Here is a 13,160-nt window from a genome sequence, read left to right on the forward strand (position 1 = left end):
AGGCTCAAGTGAAACTGTCACAATGGAAAAATCCGAATCTTGGGTCATCTTTCTTTGATGGAGCTGCAAGAAAATGAGCAAACAAACCAACCAACCACATGTGGGCTCCCTTGGGACTTCTTTACCTCTAAGTAAATAAATACAATGTATTTTGCAAGTAAAAAATGTTATCCCACATAAATAAGGGCTATTGTATTGAAAAATCTATTCCTGGTATGCACATCAAATTAGTTTGGAATTCTATTTCAAGTATTAAAAAAGCCAGAAGAAGCAGACTTGTGTGATCAAAAAAGTGAGATTTGGTCTGTATTTTAAACAGAAGAGCTGGAGGGATTTAGGTAAGCCAATAAAGTAAAATATCTGAGTAGACTTTACTGCTTAATATGGTGGAAGACATGCAAAATTATGTTGTCAAATTCAAATTATCCAAGATTAATTACAAAGGACTCAAAAGCTGAATCTCTGCAAGTCTGCCAAAAGTTAAACTACCTTGTCTAAATCAATTACTTCAGAATAGCCATCTGCTAATAGTCCATGTGCTGCAATGCAGCTTCTTGGAATCTTACTGCTCCAGAGAGGGAAAAATGAAAATAAAAGCAAGCAGAAGAAATCCCAGGGGACTGTAGCTTCAGGAGGTGAAAAATTGGTGCTTTTTGCTTGCCTGTCTCTTTCCAGTTTCCTGCCCCCTTCAGCGTATGAGAAAGGCAAGAAGAGTTTGTGCACTTTGGAAACTCGATAGGAGGCAGCAGCTGATCTTCCCATCACCAGCCTAAAAATAATCCACTCCAGGGCTTGGAGCGGCTTCACTAAGTGGAGGAAAATCCTGCCATCGGGATGATATTGATCACATAGCACAACCGAGTGACACTTTGGGTTGGTATTTGGGGGTTGTGTTTACCAAGGTAAGCTGCAGAGTTTGATCTAACATTCAGCAACCAAACGGGGCATGCGATGACCCTCCCCCCATTATCTCCCACTAACCACCTCCTCCTCCTCCTTCCCTTTATATCTGTGGGACAGGGCTGCTCCTCGTTCTTTCCTGGGATTACAACTCCAATCTCTTTTTCCTTTTCCATTCGCAGGCGTTCTCAGCCTTTACGGTCCCCTCCTGCTGATGTTTTCTTTGCTGCTGTTCACAGGGTTATGTTTCTTTTTTTAAACTGTCCTGTCTTGGCAATGTGAAGTCGAAGGTTTTACAGCAGGCAGCGTAGCACGCTGGTGTTGGGGATCGCATTGTGCGGAGAAGCTTTCCAAAAAAAGAAAGAAAAAAAAAACAACAACCAAATGATGCGTTTAGATGTATGAGAGACCACTGCAGATGTTTGTGTGAAATGCTTTGCAGTGCCAAAAGCCTGTTTAGCACCACTGCCGTTGTGATTTTCCCTGTGTTTGGAGTCTGATCCAGAAGGCTCCCGAAGTCAATGAGATTCTTTGCATTGACTTCTGCACCGTTTGGATCAGGCTGTGGCACACGGCAGTTCGCGCTGCGAACGCTGACAAGCACCAGAGGTAATTCATCATCCTCAGGCCCAGGGGAGCTGGGGCACTGCTTAGCCAGGAAGAGGGGTCTGTGGAGCATAGGTGGTCATGGCTTAAATAAGGAATAAAAAAAAATAATTGTATTTTGTATCGGGTCTTTTTTGATGGAATAGGTTTTAAAGGGGACGGTGCTTTCTGCCGTTACCTCAGCAGAACTATTTGTGAGCCTATAGATCACATAGGTTGGGTTAAAGTGTTTTCAGGAAAGTAAGAGCAAACTAGAAGGGTTAAATGCAGAAAGGAAAAAGATTCAGAGCACTGACCGAAAACCTCAGAGTTAGGCCTTCCATTCAAAGCTATAAATTAATCATTTGTCCTCAGTTAAAATTTACTATGGGAAATTCCAGAAGAAAAGACAAATTTTACTTTTGTGATTTATTCAGAAGATAAGAACTAAGTACTTTCGTAAAACTCAGAGTGTTTTCTTCACCCTGCACCTATATGCATACACATATGTATCTACATACATGTTTATATGTATATATGGGCATATAATGCACATTATATGTAAGACCAAAATGAAATTTGATCTGAACTGAGACACAAGAATGCTCTGTAAACAGATGTATTTTAATTAGGAAGTGCAACTATCAATTTATATCTTTTTTTTTAAGTATGGACAACAGAATTACTGCAATAAATGTTTTCAAAATATTCTTATTCCCCCAAACAAGCTCCACCTGAGGAGTGTACTTATACTCTTTTTTTTGTAGTCATAAGTACCTTGCAGAGCATGACGATCAGAGTGATAATTCAGGTAAGATGAAACTCTTAAATATGAAGATTTTTAAGTCCACTTTAAAAGACCCTTAAGGTAGTTTAAATGTCTTTAATTAGGATTCTTATAGTTTTGTACTTGATGAGGATATTCTCATAATTTTAATAGAAATTTAGATTATCTACCATTTTTTCATTGTCTTCTTCAGAAATGCTTATGGAAAATATATCTCATGAACTGGCTTAGTGCCCTGAGAATCCCCATTTATGCTTGTTAAAATGAGATTTGTTAGTGTTTAGGTTCAATGTTCTGTCATTTCTATGTTTACGACTTTGACCTATTTTCTTTCTTCCCAAAACTTCTCTCCTCTTCACAGTGAATATTTGTTAATGAATCACTTTTGTGCTGTTTTCTGTTTATTCTCTTATCACTATGTCTGTCCACTTTAGCCTAAAAACCAGGAAGTCTCAACTTGCCAGTAATGGGGATCTTAGCATAAAAATGTAAATGCTTAAAGGACATGGGGGTTTTTAGCTATTTAATTGAAGGGTGAACTGCTGTTCAGATAGTTCACATCCTCATTAAAGCAAACCAACAGGGAATCAGATTCCCAAATGATATAAAGGACAGCTGAAACTTGCCTTCCGCTGGTACCAACATGGGCCCATCCTCCTGATTGTTCTTTCCATTCCCCTGCTCTGTGAAGTTTGGCTGATGGCTTTAGCTCAAACTGACTATTCAGCACAGGCCACTCTCAAAGGGAGAAGGAAAAACTACCTCTGAGAATCTCTGATGAGTTGTAGAATTCATAAAGAGAGAAGTTAAAGTGAGTAATTTGAGAATAACTTAGAAAGACTAAGGCCTTCCAGCCTACAAGTGTTAAAACAAAAAATTACCTGGCACTTGGCACTTCTGCTGGGTTGCTGAATGTAGCTGATATCCTCAGATGGCACATGCTTGTTATCAAATGATCTTTGTCCCATTACTTCATTTCCATGTCTGAAATGATAGATTTAAGCCTAGCATGCTTGGCAACATTATTATAAAGTATAACATTCCTGCTACAATTAGCAGTGAAGCAAATTGTGATGTACCCACGTTGTTGCAATTATCCTAGCATAACTTGTTAGCCTACTGTATTCAACAGCAAATGAAATTTTCTCTGGGAAAGCCATTTTTTGTAATGACTATGAATAAAATTGTCTTTTTAAATGAGTTTATGAGCACCTCAACAGTTATTCTGAATGGCTGCTACCACCTGATGAGAAGTGGTTCATAATGCAGATGACCAACAAATTTCAAAATAACTTGCTACCCCTTCATCTCTTTTCTCCAGAACATTCACTTTTAGGTTACACAGTTTCTTTTTTTTCAATGTGGCAGTTAGACTGCTCCCATTTTGTTCTGACATTGCTGTTTGCCAGTCAAAGCCATCTTCCTGTAGAGAAACTTTCAACTCCAAAGATTCCAGCATGAGCTTAGAGAAAAGGTTAATCCATGTGAGAAGAAGAGGCTTTTGCTTTCCAGTGCCTCTCCCCTCCTTTGGAACCCACAGATAAAGTTTTGCTAAGAGGCTGGTGGACATTTCTCCACTGTTATGTCCTTGGGACAGTCCTGTATGAGCCAGCTTGGGAACTGAAATAGGGCAACTGCAGCAGTTCATCTCTGATGTCGAGCTTGATGTGAGCAGGGCTTCTTACCTTGGGGACAGCACCACAGTGATTAGGACTGTTGATTGTGAGACTGAACTATGTTTGTGTGGCTCTCTGCTGGACTTTGAGCCCACAGCTAGGCAGGCAGGCTGCTGGGGGTGGTAAACCCACCTGGCTTTTGCTGCTTTATTCGCCTGTGTACCCTTCCAGGCAGGGCTGTTCCCAAGGAAGGGCCCTGGCAGGTATAGGAGGGCAATTGCTGCTGTGGAATGCAATAACTTCTCTGAGTTGGAGCACTAAAGGTTTTAATCTCTTCCATACCTGATACAACAGAAATCTCTTCAAAATTCTCCTTCTGTGGCTCTGCAGCCCAGTTTTACCTCTATGACCTCTCCTTGCATACTTACTGCAGTCTAAAAAAGTCTATCTCCTCATCTCTGGGAAGGAGAAAATCACCTTTGGCAACATGGTGGGAAAACTTGAGTCAGCTGTGTATTATGATTTGCTTAGGTTTAATTCAAAGACCTTCAACATTACAGGTTTTGCTGTTCTGTATGATCAGCATTCTCTCATTTTTTTGTGGGAGGAACAGAATAAGTGTTTCTGTGTATTTAGTTATGTACTTGCATAAATCTCAGCATGGAGAGAAACAAACAGCACTTCCACACATGGGCAAGATACCTCTTTTTCCCTTCCTACAGGTGTAGTTCTGACTGAAGTACAGCATCTGCTTACTAGAGAAGTAAAAGCCAAGGGAAGAATAGTTTAATACTTTAATTTTTATTCAGGCAACCAAATTTGATCAGTGGTCAGTTGTAGAAGTGTTCCATCTTCCTTTCCTGCTGCAGTTTTCAATGAGTTACAACAGTAAGCAAAACTGCAATTCTTCAATTCTTCATGTTTTGGCTTTGTTTTGTTTTGAGGTTTTTATAATTCGTTATTCTTAATTTTCACATTTTAATTTCATTTCATGAAATCTTATGGTTGCACAGAAAGAAGGGAATGGCGCCTTTTCACTCTTTCACTCTTAACTGCAATCAAGATCTTCAAATGGTCTTAATTTCCAGGCTCAGTTTTTTGAATGAAAGCTTTCAAAACTAGAACTCATTAAAAATCCCTGTAGCTGAGGCCTTTTAAAACTCTTTAGAATTCCTAGGATTATTAAAGATTTCTTTAACTCTAACTTGCAATACTGAAATGCTGTTTAAATTGCAGCTTTGACTCTTTAATTAGCCTGAAGCTTACACTGTTTGCAGGCCTAAAAATGTGTCCCTCTGTAGCTGCACTGAACTTTCCAAGTATGGGATCTGAGTGTGGGCACAAGAAATTTTGCCATCACATTATCATATTTTTATTTGAAAAAGATTGAAGACTGCACTGTTTTCTTGGATGAGAGATCACATCTGAAAACTTGTCATGGTCCAACTCCTGTTATTTTCAGTGGAGCTGCCAAAGCATTGTTGAAAAATGCCCTGTACTGTCCAGAGAAATCAAGGATTTGTTCTTCTGCCTTAGGGGCTTTTCTTTCTGTCCTTCTTTGGAGAAGAACACAGCTTGTTAAACTTTGAGGCTAATGAAAAGGAGCTTCTGGAGCCATGCCCTGATGCTGCAGCAAGTAATGGCTAATTTCAGCTTCAAACCAAAGGGCAGTGACTGTAAATGCAAAGCATCCTCCCTTTGATATCAGCAAAACTTCATCCAGTATATTTCCCTTATCTGGGAAACTTGTGCCAAGAGGCAGGAGCTACATTACATGCTTTATTCCAGGGGGTGATAGTTCTGTGCATTTCTCCACCTCCAGAGTCTCCTCTGTGTCTAAGTTCTCCAAAAAACAAAGCAAGGTCCAGTGGTTTGAGTCACAAAACTTTTTGGGGGGATGTGGGATCTGCCTTCTGAACCAGAAATGAATGGGAAGGGAAAGGTGGAGTGGTTCATGTCTCCCCACAAGGCAACTGAAGATGACATTATTTTTCAGAATTCTAAGGTAGTGCAGGTTGTTTTTATACACCATTCTTGAAGATCCAGAGAACTGCCTGCAGCAGAAAGTGTTAAGAAATTTGGTATATGCCAACAGATGCAGAATATGTGTCCTCCACTTCCAGCCACAGCTCGTTCCCAGCACAGTGGAGATGGAAAAATGGGTGTAAGAAAGAAGGGAGGAAAGAAGAATCAATGGACTACTAATGTTTCCACAGTTTTTATCTCTTCTATTCCCTATCAGTGCCAAACTGTACTGGGTGTGTGTCCTGAGCTGAGTGCTGCTAAACAGGGAAGTTGTACATTTGATGGTTTGGCATTTTATGAGGCCAAAGCTGCATTGGGGGAGCACAGCATCACAACATTGATCAGAATATTTTGATAGATTTTAAGCCTGTGGGAGTTTAATGAACATGGTCACTGAATAAACTGATTGATGATGAAGTTTTCTGATCAAAAATCTTGGGAATTTATTGTCAGTTACCCTATCTCATTTCATTTGCCATGTAATCTTTTCTTATTTTCTGGCAATTTTTATAAACTGACCACCCTAGGCTTGATTTTATCTCTCTTTTTAAGAGAAGGCAATTAATTTCTACTTCTCTTTCTTTTTGAAATGAACAATACTGTTGTGAATAGGCTGCTCTTACCTTCTCTTGAAAAATATCACCATTGTGATGTGCACTATTTCTAGATATCAGTATTAGTACGACCAGGTTCTTTTCTCACCCCTGGCAATGTGCAAAGGACAATTGGTTTTAAGAGTGTTACTGGACATACTCAATCACAAAACTAGGGACAGCACAGATTCTTGTGAGGATTCAGATGTGATTCTTCAAAGATGCATCTTGCATGAGAGCTTTTAGTAACTATTGTTTGCGATGTGATAGGAAACTTCTGCAAACTGATGGTGGTCTCTAGTTAGGAGAAAACACTCTTCCTGCAGTTAATAGTCCTTCACTTGAACATTTGCTGCCTGCCTCTCTTCTATTTCCCTTCCAGAAAAATGGGAAACAAACAGCAGTTCCCATAGCTTCCCTTGGATGTGGTTTTCATCCTTTCTCCCAGATTGATTTTTGACTAGAAGCCAAAAGCTACACAGGGAGTCAATGATTCAGTGCTCATCTAAACCCAGGATTCTCCTGCCTTTCAGTACCACTCCAACCACTAGACCACAACAGCATCTTATGCTGTCTCGGAAGAGAGTCATCCTTGTGGGAAAGGGAGGAAAATTCCCAGCAGAACTCCCTTGGACTTCTGACCTTCGATAAAAATGAGGAAACAGCACTTCTGATTTTCAAGAGATTACCATTATCATTATGTTTCCCTTAATGTCAAGCTTTCACAAATTAAACCCAAGCAACCTCTGTGTAGTTTTTTTTTTTAAAGTTCCTTATTTGTTTTGCTAATAACTCCTTGATATATTCAGGCAGATCCCGCATTAACAGAATGTTTATTTTTTGTTACGAGCCTTACGCATTTATGAATGTCGTTTGGTATAAAAACAAAATTATAGCATGATAGTGGTCATATCACTCTATTCATTATAGAGAATGGGCCAAAATCTCCATCAAATTGTGTTACAGCACATGGACTGTTAGCAGATGGTGGTTACTGAAGTTTGAGTCAGTTGACCCTCAGCTTTTGCTTCACAGTGAGTACATGAATGCGAGTTATGCTTAACTTCTGGTAAATCTCAGCCACAAACTGCTGATGTATTTGGGAAAGGGAGCGCATTTATCACACTCTTTTCAAAGAAACTCCTCTTCCCTGATGTGATTCGATATGGATTGTGCTTTTCAGATCCAAAAAGAACTTGGTTAAAAGCTAACGGGGGGTTTAGCAGAGGTTCAAAATGTTTCTTTGAATTCTGTATTTTTGTGAAGATCTGCATATTTGTTCTGTCTTTAAGGGACTACTTGTGTAGTTTATGCTTACCTTTTCATGAGTACCTTGTTTAAACATCTTACAGAACTAATCTGAACTATTTGAGGAAAGAAGGAAACCCTTTTCTCCCCATTCCAACTGACTTTTTTTTTTTGTTTTTAAAATGCATTCATACATTTTTTGCATCTCAATCTTGTTCTGATAGTGCAAAGCCTATTAATGCCAATGTTCTTGCAGACAGATGCTTTGCTGAATTAAATATATTCCATTTTAGCTTGTGAAATTTGAGAAAATAAAAAGGTGTGGATAGATGAGTTTCCACAAGTTATTCTACAGCACTGTGTTGCTCTGTGTAAGTCTCAGGCAAAGAAATGAGCAAGGAAAGACTTTGTTTGCAGTTCCTGTTTCATCTTCTTGTAAAGAAGACTGAAGAAATAAATGATGCACAGGTTGATTTAAGCCAGAGCCTGGTCATAACTCTGGGTCACTCTATGGCTCATGCTCTGCAACACGAACACAGGAGCTTATCTTGGTGTACAAAGATAATCATGGAAGTCAGAGACTGCTGGGATGAGTCTAAGCATGTGTTTAAGGGTTTTCAAGATCGAACATAAATGCTGAATTACTGCCTAGGCAGTCTCCAGTACCACCTACTTTGCTTAAGAGTTTGTCATTTATCCATAATATATCCACAGTATATCCATAATATCCATAATGTGTGTGTGGCCATTGTTCTATGTGACAATGAAGAAATACAAAATATCACTGGGTGCAAAGCTTCCAGATCACAAATACCAAAACTTCCAAGCTTGCACTGGGAACGCAATGCAACAAATGTTGGAGATATTGCACAGTGTTGGCTCACCAAAGAAACAAGAAACAGCAACACACAAGTCAATTTATGTCCATTTGGGGTTTGTTATAAGAAATGAAAATACTTATTTTTCATATCTTCTACTTTCTTTCTTTATATTCTCACAGAGCTTTTGCAGCATGGTGTTTGTGCCTATAGTGAACACTAGAAGTTATAGCAAAATGTATTTTAATATAGCACTTAAATAATGAATGCAACTAAATATAAACAATACTATGAAAATATAAATAATACTAATGCCATATAAACACAGCTTTCTAATGTGCTTGTATTTGACATAGCCCAAAATAATTTTCAAAATACAACTGTGCTATTCTCTATGGGTTCTTCAGTGTGCTCCTTCCCCGTCTCTTTATTATATTTATTTTGTCTTTAGTCAGAGGCAGTGCTAGCACTCTTGGTAGTCAACATTTCTCTCATTTCTGCAGTAGCCAAACCCTCCAGAAGAGATGAGACTTGCATTTTGTGGTAATGACAATGCCTCAGCCTACAACATCAGTGCTGGTGTCCTCAGGAATGTCTGCTTTGTGGATGCCCTCAACTTGGTCCCTCATGTCTTCCTGCTGTTTATCACCTTCCCAATTTTATTCATTGGTGAGTTATTCCATGGAGCTCTGCCATCCCACAAACACTCAAGCCTGTGTTTATACTCAGTCATGTTTGCATGGGCTTGGTGAAACCATTCGATGTTTTGTATTTATGAATTCTGAAAAAGAAGAGGCAAAATGGCTTCACTCAGAGGACATGAGGCCAACTCACTGAAATGTGGGAATTTTAGATATAAATCTGAACTAATCAACATAAAGACATGGATGAGAACCAGAGAGATCAGAACCAAATGCTATGAAACTTCTCTCTGCAGAACTTTTCTTCTGATTTGAAACTGGAAACTTGCAACCTTTGTTATTATTAGATATTAGAAGACTTAGGGCAGTGGGCCTGAATTTTCTGGAAGTTACATGAATCACAGAGAATATCCAACATGTTCACCTTGGATCTAAGGCTAGGACAGGTGTAGGAAATATTTACAGTAGAACAGAGTGTTAAAAGCCAGCTGGAGTCCATGGTATAGACTGACTCCAAACCAGAAATTTGGTGATGAGCTGTGTTTGTGCAGATGTGTGGGCAAAGAAAAAATGAAAAGCAGCTCGAGAGAGACAAAGAAGGTGCAAGGCCAAAGAAAACCATATTCTATCAGGAAATTCCTAGAGAACTATAGAAAATGCTTGAAATAGCTATGGAGAAGAGAGAATAATTTGTTCTTGCAGTATTTTGTGTCTTAAACAAGGGTGAGATGGTGAAATGCTGGCAGTTTCCAAGAATGAATAAACTCAGGTTTTGGTTTATGTGTTCCTGAGTCACCTGATGAGCCTCTAAGCACGATGAGATGCTGCATCCTTGTGTAGCAAAAGCACATCCTGGGTTCTAAACTGAGCTAGTTTTGTTTCCTTTTGCTTGGTTTCTTTATTTCCCCAAAACGTGCTGTTGTTGGGATTCTCTATGGGCTTTGGGAAGAGGGATATATACAGCAAGAGGGACTTTTGGGCTTACTGACTGAGAACAGCCCTGTAACTGTGGGAAGAGACAGAGGCCAAGGCTCCCCACCATGAGAATCCAACCTGTGGTCATGCCTCAGCTTCCCCAGCCCTGTCACCTCCCTCAGATCCTTGGTGTCCCCTTTCTTGGTGAGTTACTGGCCTCAGAGAGGATCATGCCTGGAAAGGACAGGTGACATCTGAGGTGATGACATGGAAATAGGCTTCAGGTTTAATTTGTTGGTTAATTTGAGTCTGGGCACTGTGCTGGGAGCTCTGAAGGGCCAGGAAGGCAGAGCCCTGTGAGGCTGGGCTGCGCCTGAAGGAGAGGAGCTGTGAAATCACTTCTCAGCCTCCACTCTGACTGTGCTCCCATCAGGCCTGAAACAGGTAATATATGTTACTTGTTTCAAGTCAAAGCATCTCTTCGAGGCCCCATTTGAGGATGCAACTTTTATATCAGTTGGAAATTTTCCCCACTCTTGTCTGTGGCTGTAAAAGACATGAAGGTTCCAATCACTTCAGATCTGTTCATTGTCTGAGGCTGCCACTTGGGGTGATTTTTTTGTAGTTATTTTCTTATCTTTTTTTTTCGGCCAGGAATAACTTTTCTTTGATTGTAATTTGGAAAAAGTGTTGTCTCATTGTCTTCAGGGTTTGATTTAAATTATGGGGCAACTGAGACACTCCTGGGTCATCTTTTTAGTAATAACAGTCCCCATAGTCTTGGAGGAGGTTTGTATTGATTGCATGTAGGTGTGGCTCAGAACACTGATAACCAGATCAGTCACTGACTGACTGTGAGACAACCTTTTTCTTTCCTTGCTTTAATTTCCCAGGCTGGGGAAGCCAGAGCTCCAAAGTGCAGATTCACCACAATACCTGGCTGCACTTCCCCGGGCACAACCTGCGGTGGATCCTGACGTTCACGCTGCTGTTCGTGCACGTGTGTGAAATAGCAGAGGGGATTGTTTCCGACACGTAAGTGGCACAGTTTGGTGGATAACCACGCTAATTGCATGTGTTAATGAACAGTGTTAATGCCTGATGGGCTGTCTGGTAAGGCATTCCCCCAAAAAGTTCACAGAATCCTTTCATGGACAGTCCAGGTTTTAATGGGATGAAGGTGAAGCCATTGTTGTTGGCATTTTTTCTTCTCTGAAGCTATAATGGCAAGCAAATATTGATCAAAGTTAAGCACTCATTAGGACAAAAATCTTTTTTCCTCTAAGAAATTCATGTTTGTCCTCTTCAATAGATTAGCAGAACACCTAGGGTTTCGCACAATGGTGAAAAAAGGCACCAAATTCACTAATTTGTACTGTATTTATTTTCAGACAAATGAAATCTCGCCACCTGCATCTCTTTCTACCAGCTATAATGGGATTTGTGGCTGCCACTGTATCCATAGTGTATTACCATAATATTGAAACATCCAACTTTCCAAAGTTACTGCTGGGTAAGTCTGATATTTATTAATTCTTACAAATCCCTGTATTTTAGCCAAAATCAGCTTGCATAGGTTGAGGAGAATGGTGGAATGTGTGAGAATGTTAAAACAGAGAGGAATAACTCTCTGCTTTTGCAACTGGTAGTATCACAGGAGTTACTGCACCTTTCATAACGTACTGAAAATTACTTATAAAATTATTACAAAAGAGAAAGCCTTGCACACCTGTTGCATTTCTATCACAAGCTTTTAGGTATTTTTTAGCACTGCTGATAATTTTGAGGAAAAACTTGTCTGCATTCAAAAGGGCTATTTCAAAAGGCCACTTTGAATAGTGATCTGACCACAAACTCTCCTGTGGAGAAAGCTGCTCTTTCTCAACATCTTTTGCAGCTGATTCCAAGATTATCCCATCTGTTCTCTCAGTCAGGAGATGGTCAGACCAGACATTGGTCCGACAGAATAATGTTCCATACATTATATTGTCCAAATTGCCTGTAACTCAACCACCTGAACAAGCCCCTGACAGATACCAGCCAGGATGCAGAATAGCACTAAATTCCATAAACTCTTTTTCAAAATGAGCACATTTCCATATTCTCACTTGGGATGCACCCTGCTTTTTCTAAGAGGCAATACGAATTTTGTTATGTGCCTTTTCATTCACTCTAATAACAAATTTCCCCTTCAGATAAAGTCCCTTTCAGTGGATTTTGTACCTGTGTGAAAATCTGCCATTGTGGATCTGTTTGAAGGGTTGTGGCCCAGGAAAGAAAACAGTAGCTGATGACATAGAGGATCACTGTGCCTGCACTGTATCAAGCCATGGAAGCTAAAATGCTGTAGTTACACTAATTTATTTTTAAATTATGGACATGCACCTGTTTTACAGCCCTGTTCCTTTACTGGATTATGGCCTTTGTCACCAAAACCATCAAGCTTGTCAGATACTGCCAGGACGGGGTGCCTTTTTCTCAGCTGCGTTTCTGCATCACTGGAATCATGGTCATCCTCTATGGGCTGCTGATGGCTGTGGAGATCAATGTCATCCGAGTCAGGGTATGTGGCTTCTTCCTCAGGATCTGGAAAAGTATCAGTACTATCATGGGGATGAAGATGGCTCCTTAGTCCCAGGAACTCTGGCTTGTGTCAAGTTTAGGCTCAAGTCTAGATTAGCCATAAAGCTTTGGTTAATTCTGCCGAAACCAGTGGTGATTTAAATCCTTTAAAATGCATGTCCTTGATGTATCCCCTGGGCTTGGTGTGTGTGTGCCTGTGTACATCTATCAGCACAAAGTGCACGCATATTTATGTAGATAGATACATATTTGTGCCCATGAAGAGGTGGATGCAATCTGTAAAATTAGTACTGTGTTAGTGTTGATGAACTATTTATGTAGTGAATCTGTAAGTTATCATATGTCCTTACCATGATAACTTAAAATAAAATTATTTCCCAAGACTTCATTTTTAGTATTGTTCAGCTTGAGATAGGTGGTACTGGTAGGTTTCAGAACAGTATCCACAT

General features: G+C 39.9%; 1 protein-coding gene across 13 annotated transcripts in view; it reads left to right on the top strand.

The window, feature by feature from the left end:
• Positions 1-768: 768 nt before the first annotated feature.
• The window catches only part of ABCC9 (ATP binding cassette subfamily C member 9), a 69,086-nt gene continuing 56,694 nt past the window's right edge, over positions 769-13,160 (top strand). For 6 of the 13 annotated variants that reach the window (XM_083860174.1, XM_083860176.1, XM_083860175.1 and 3 more), the window contains exons 1-7: positions 769-902; positions 2,253-2,296; positions 7,473-7,540; positions 9,076-9,241; positions 11,022-11,163; positions 11,520-11,641; positions 12,525-12,691. In XM_083860174.1, the coding sequence (XP_083716300.1) occupies positions 9,097-9,241; positions 11,022-11,163; positions 11,520-11,641; positions 12,525-12,691 (576 nt within the window). In that variant the 5' untranslated portion in view covers positions 769-902; positions 2,253-2,296; positions 7,473-7,540; positions 9,076-9,096. Of the gene's footprint in view, positions 903-2,252; positions 2,297-7,436; positions 7,541-9,075; positions 9,242-11,021; positions 11,164-11,519; positions 11,642-12,524; positions 12,692-13,160 lie in introns of all 13 variants that reach the window. The other 7 variants (XM_083860179.1, XM_083860180.1, XM_083860183.1 and 4 more) reach the window with 7 other exon arrangements.

The sequence above is a fragment of the Zosterops lateralis genome, assembly GCF_965231275.1.
Source record: "Zosterops lateralis genome assembly, chromosome: 4".
NCBI classification, from domain to species: domain Eukaryota; kingdom Metazoa; phylum Chordata; class Aves; order Passeriformes; family Zosteropidae; genus Zosterops; species Zosterops lateralis.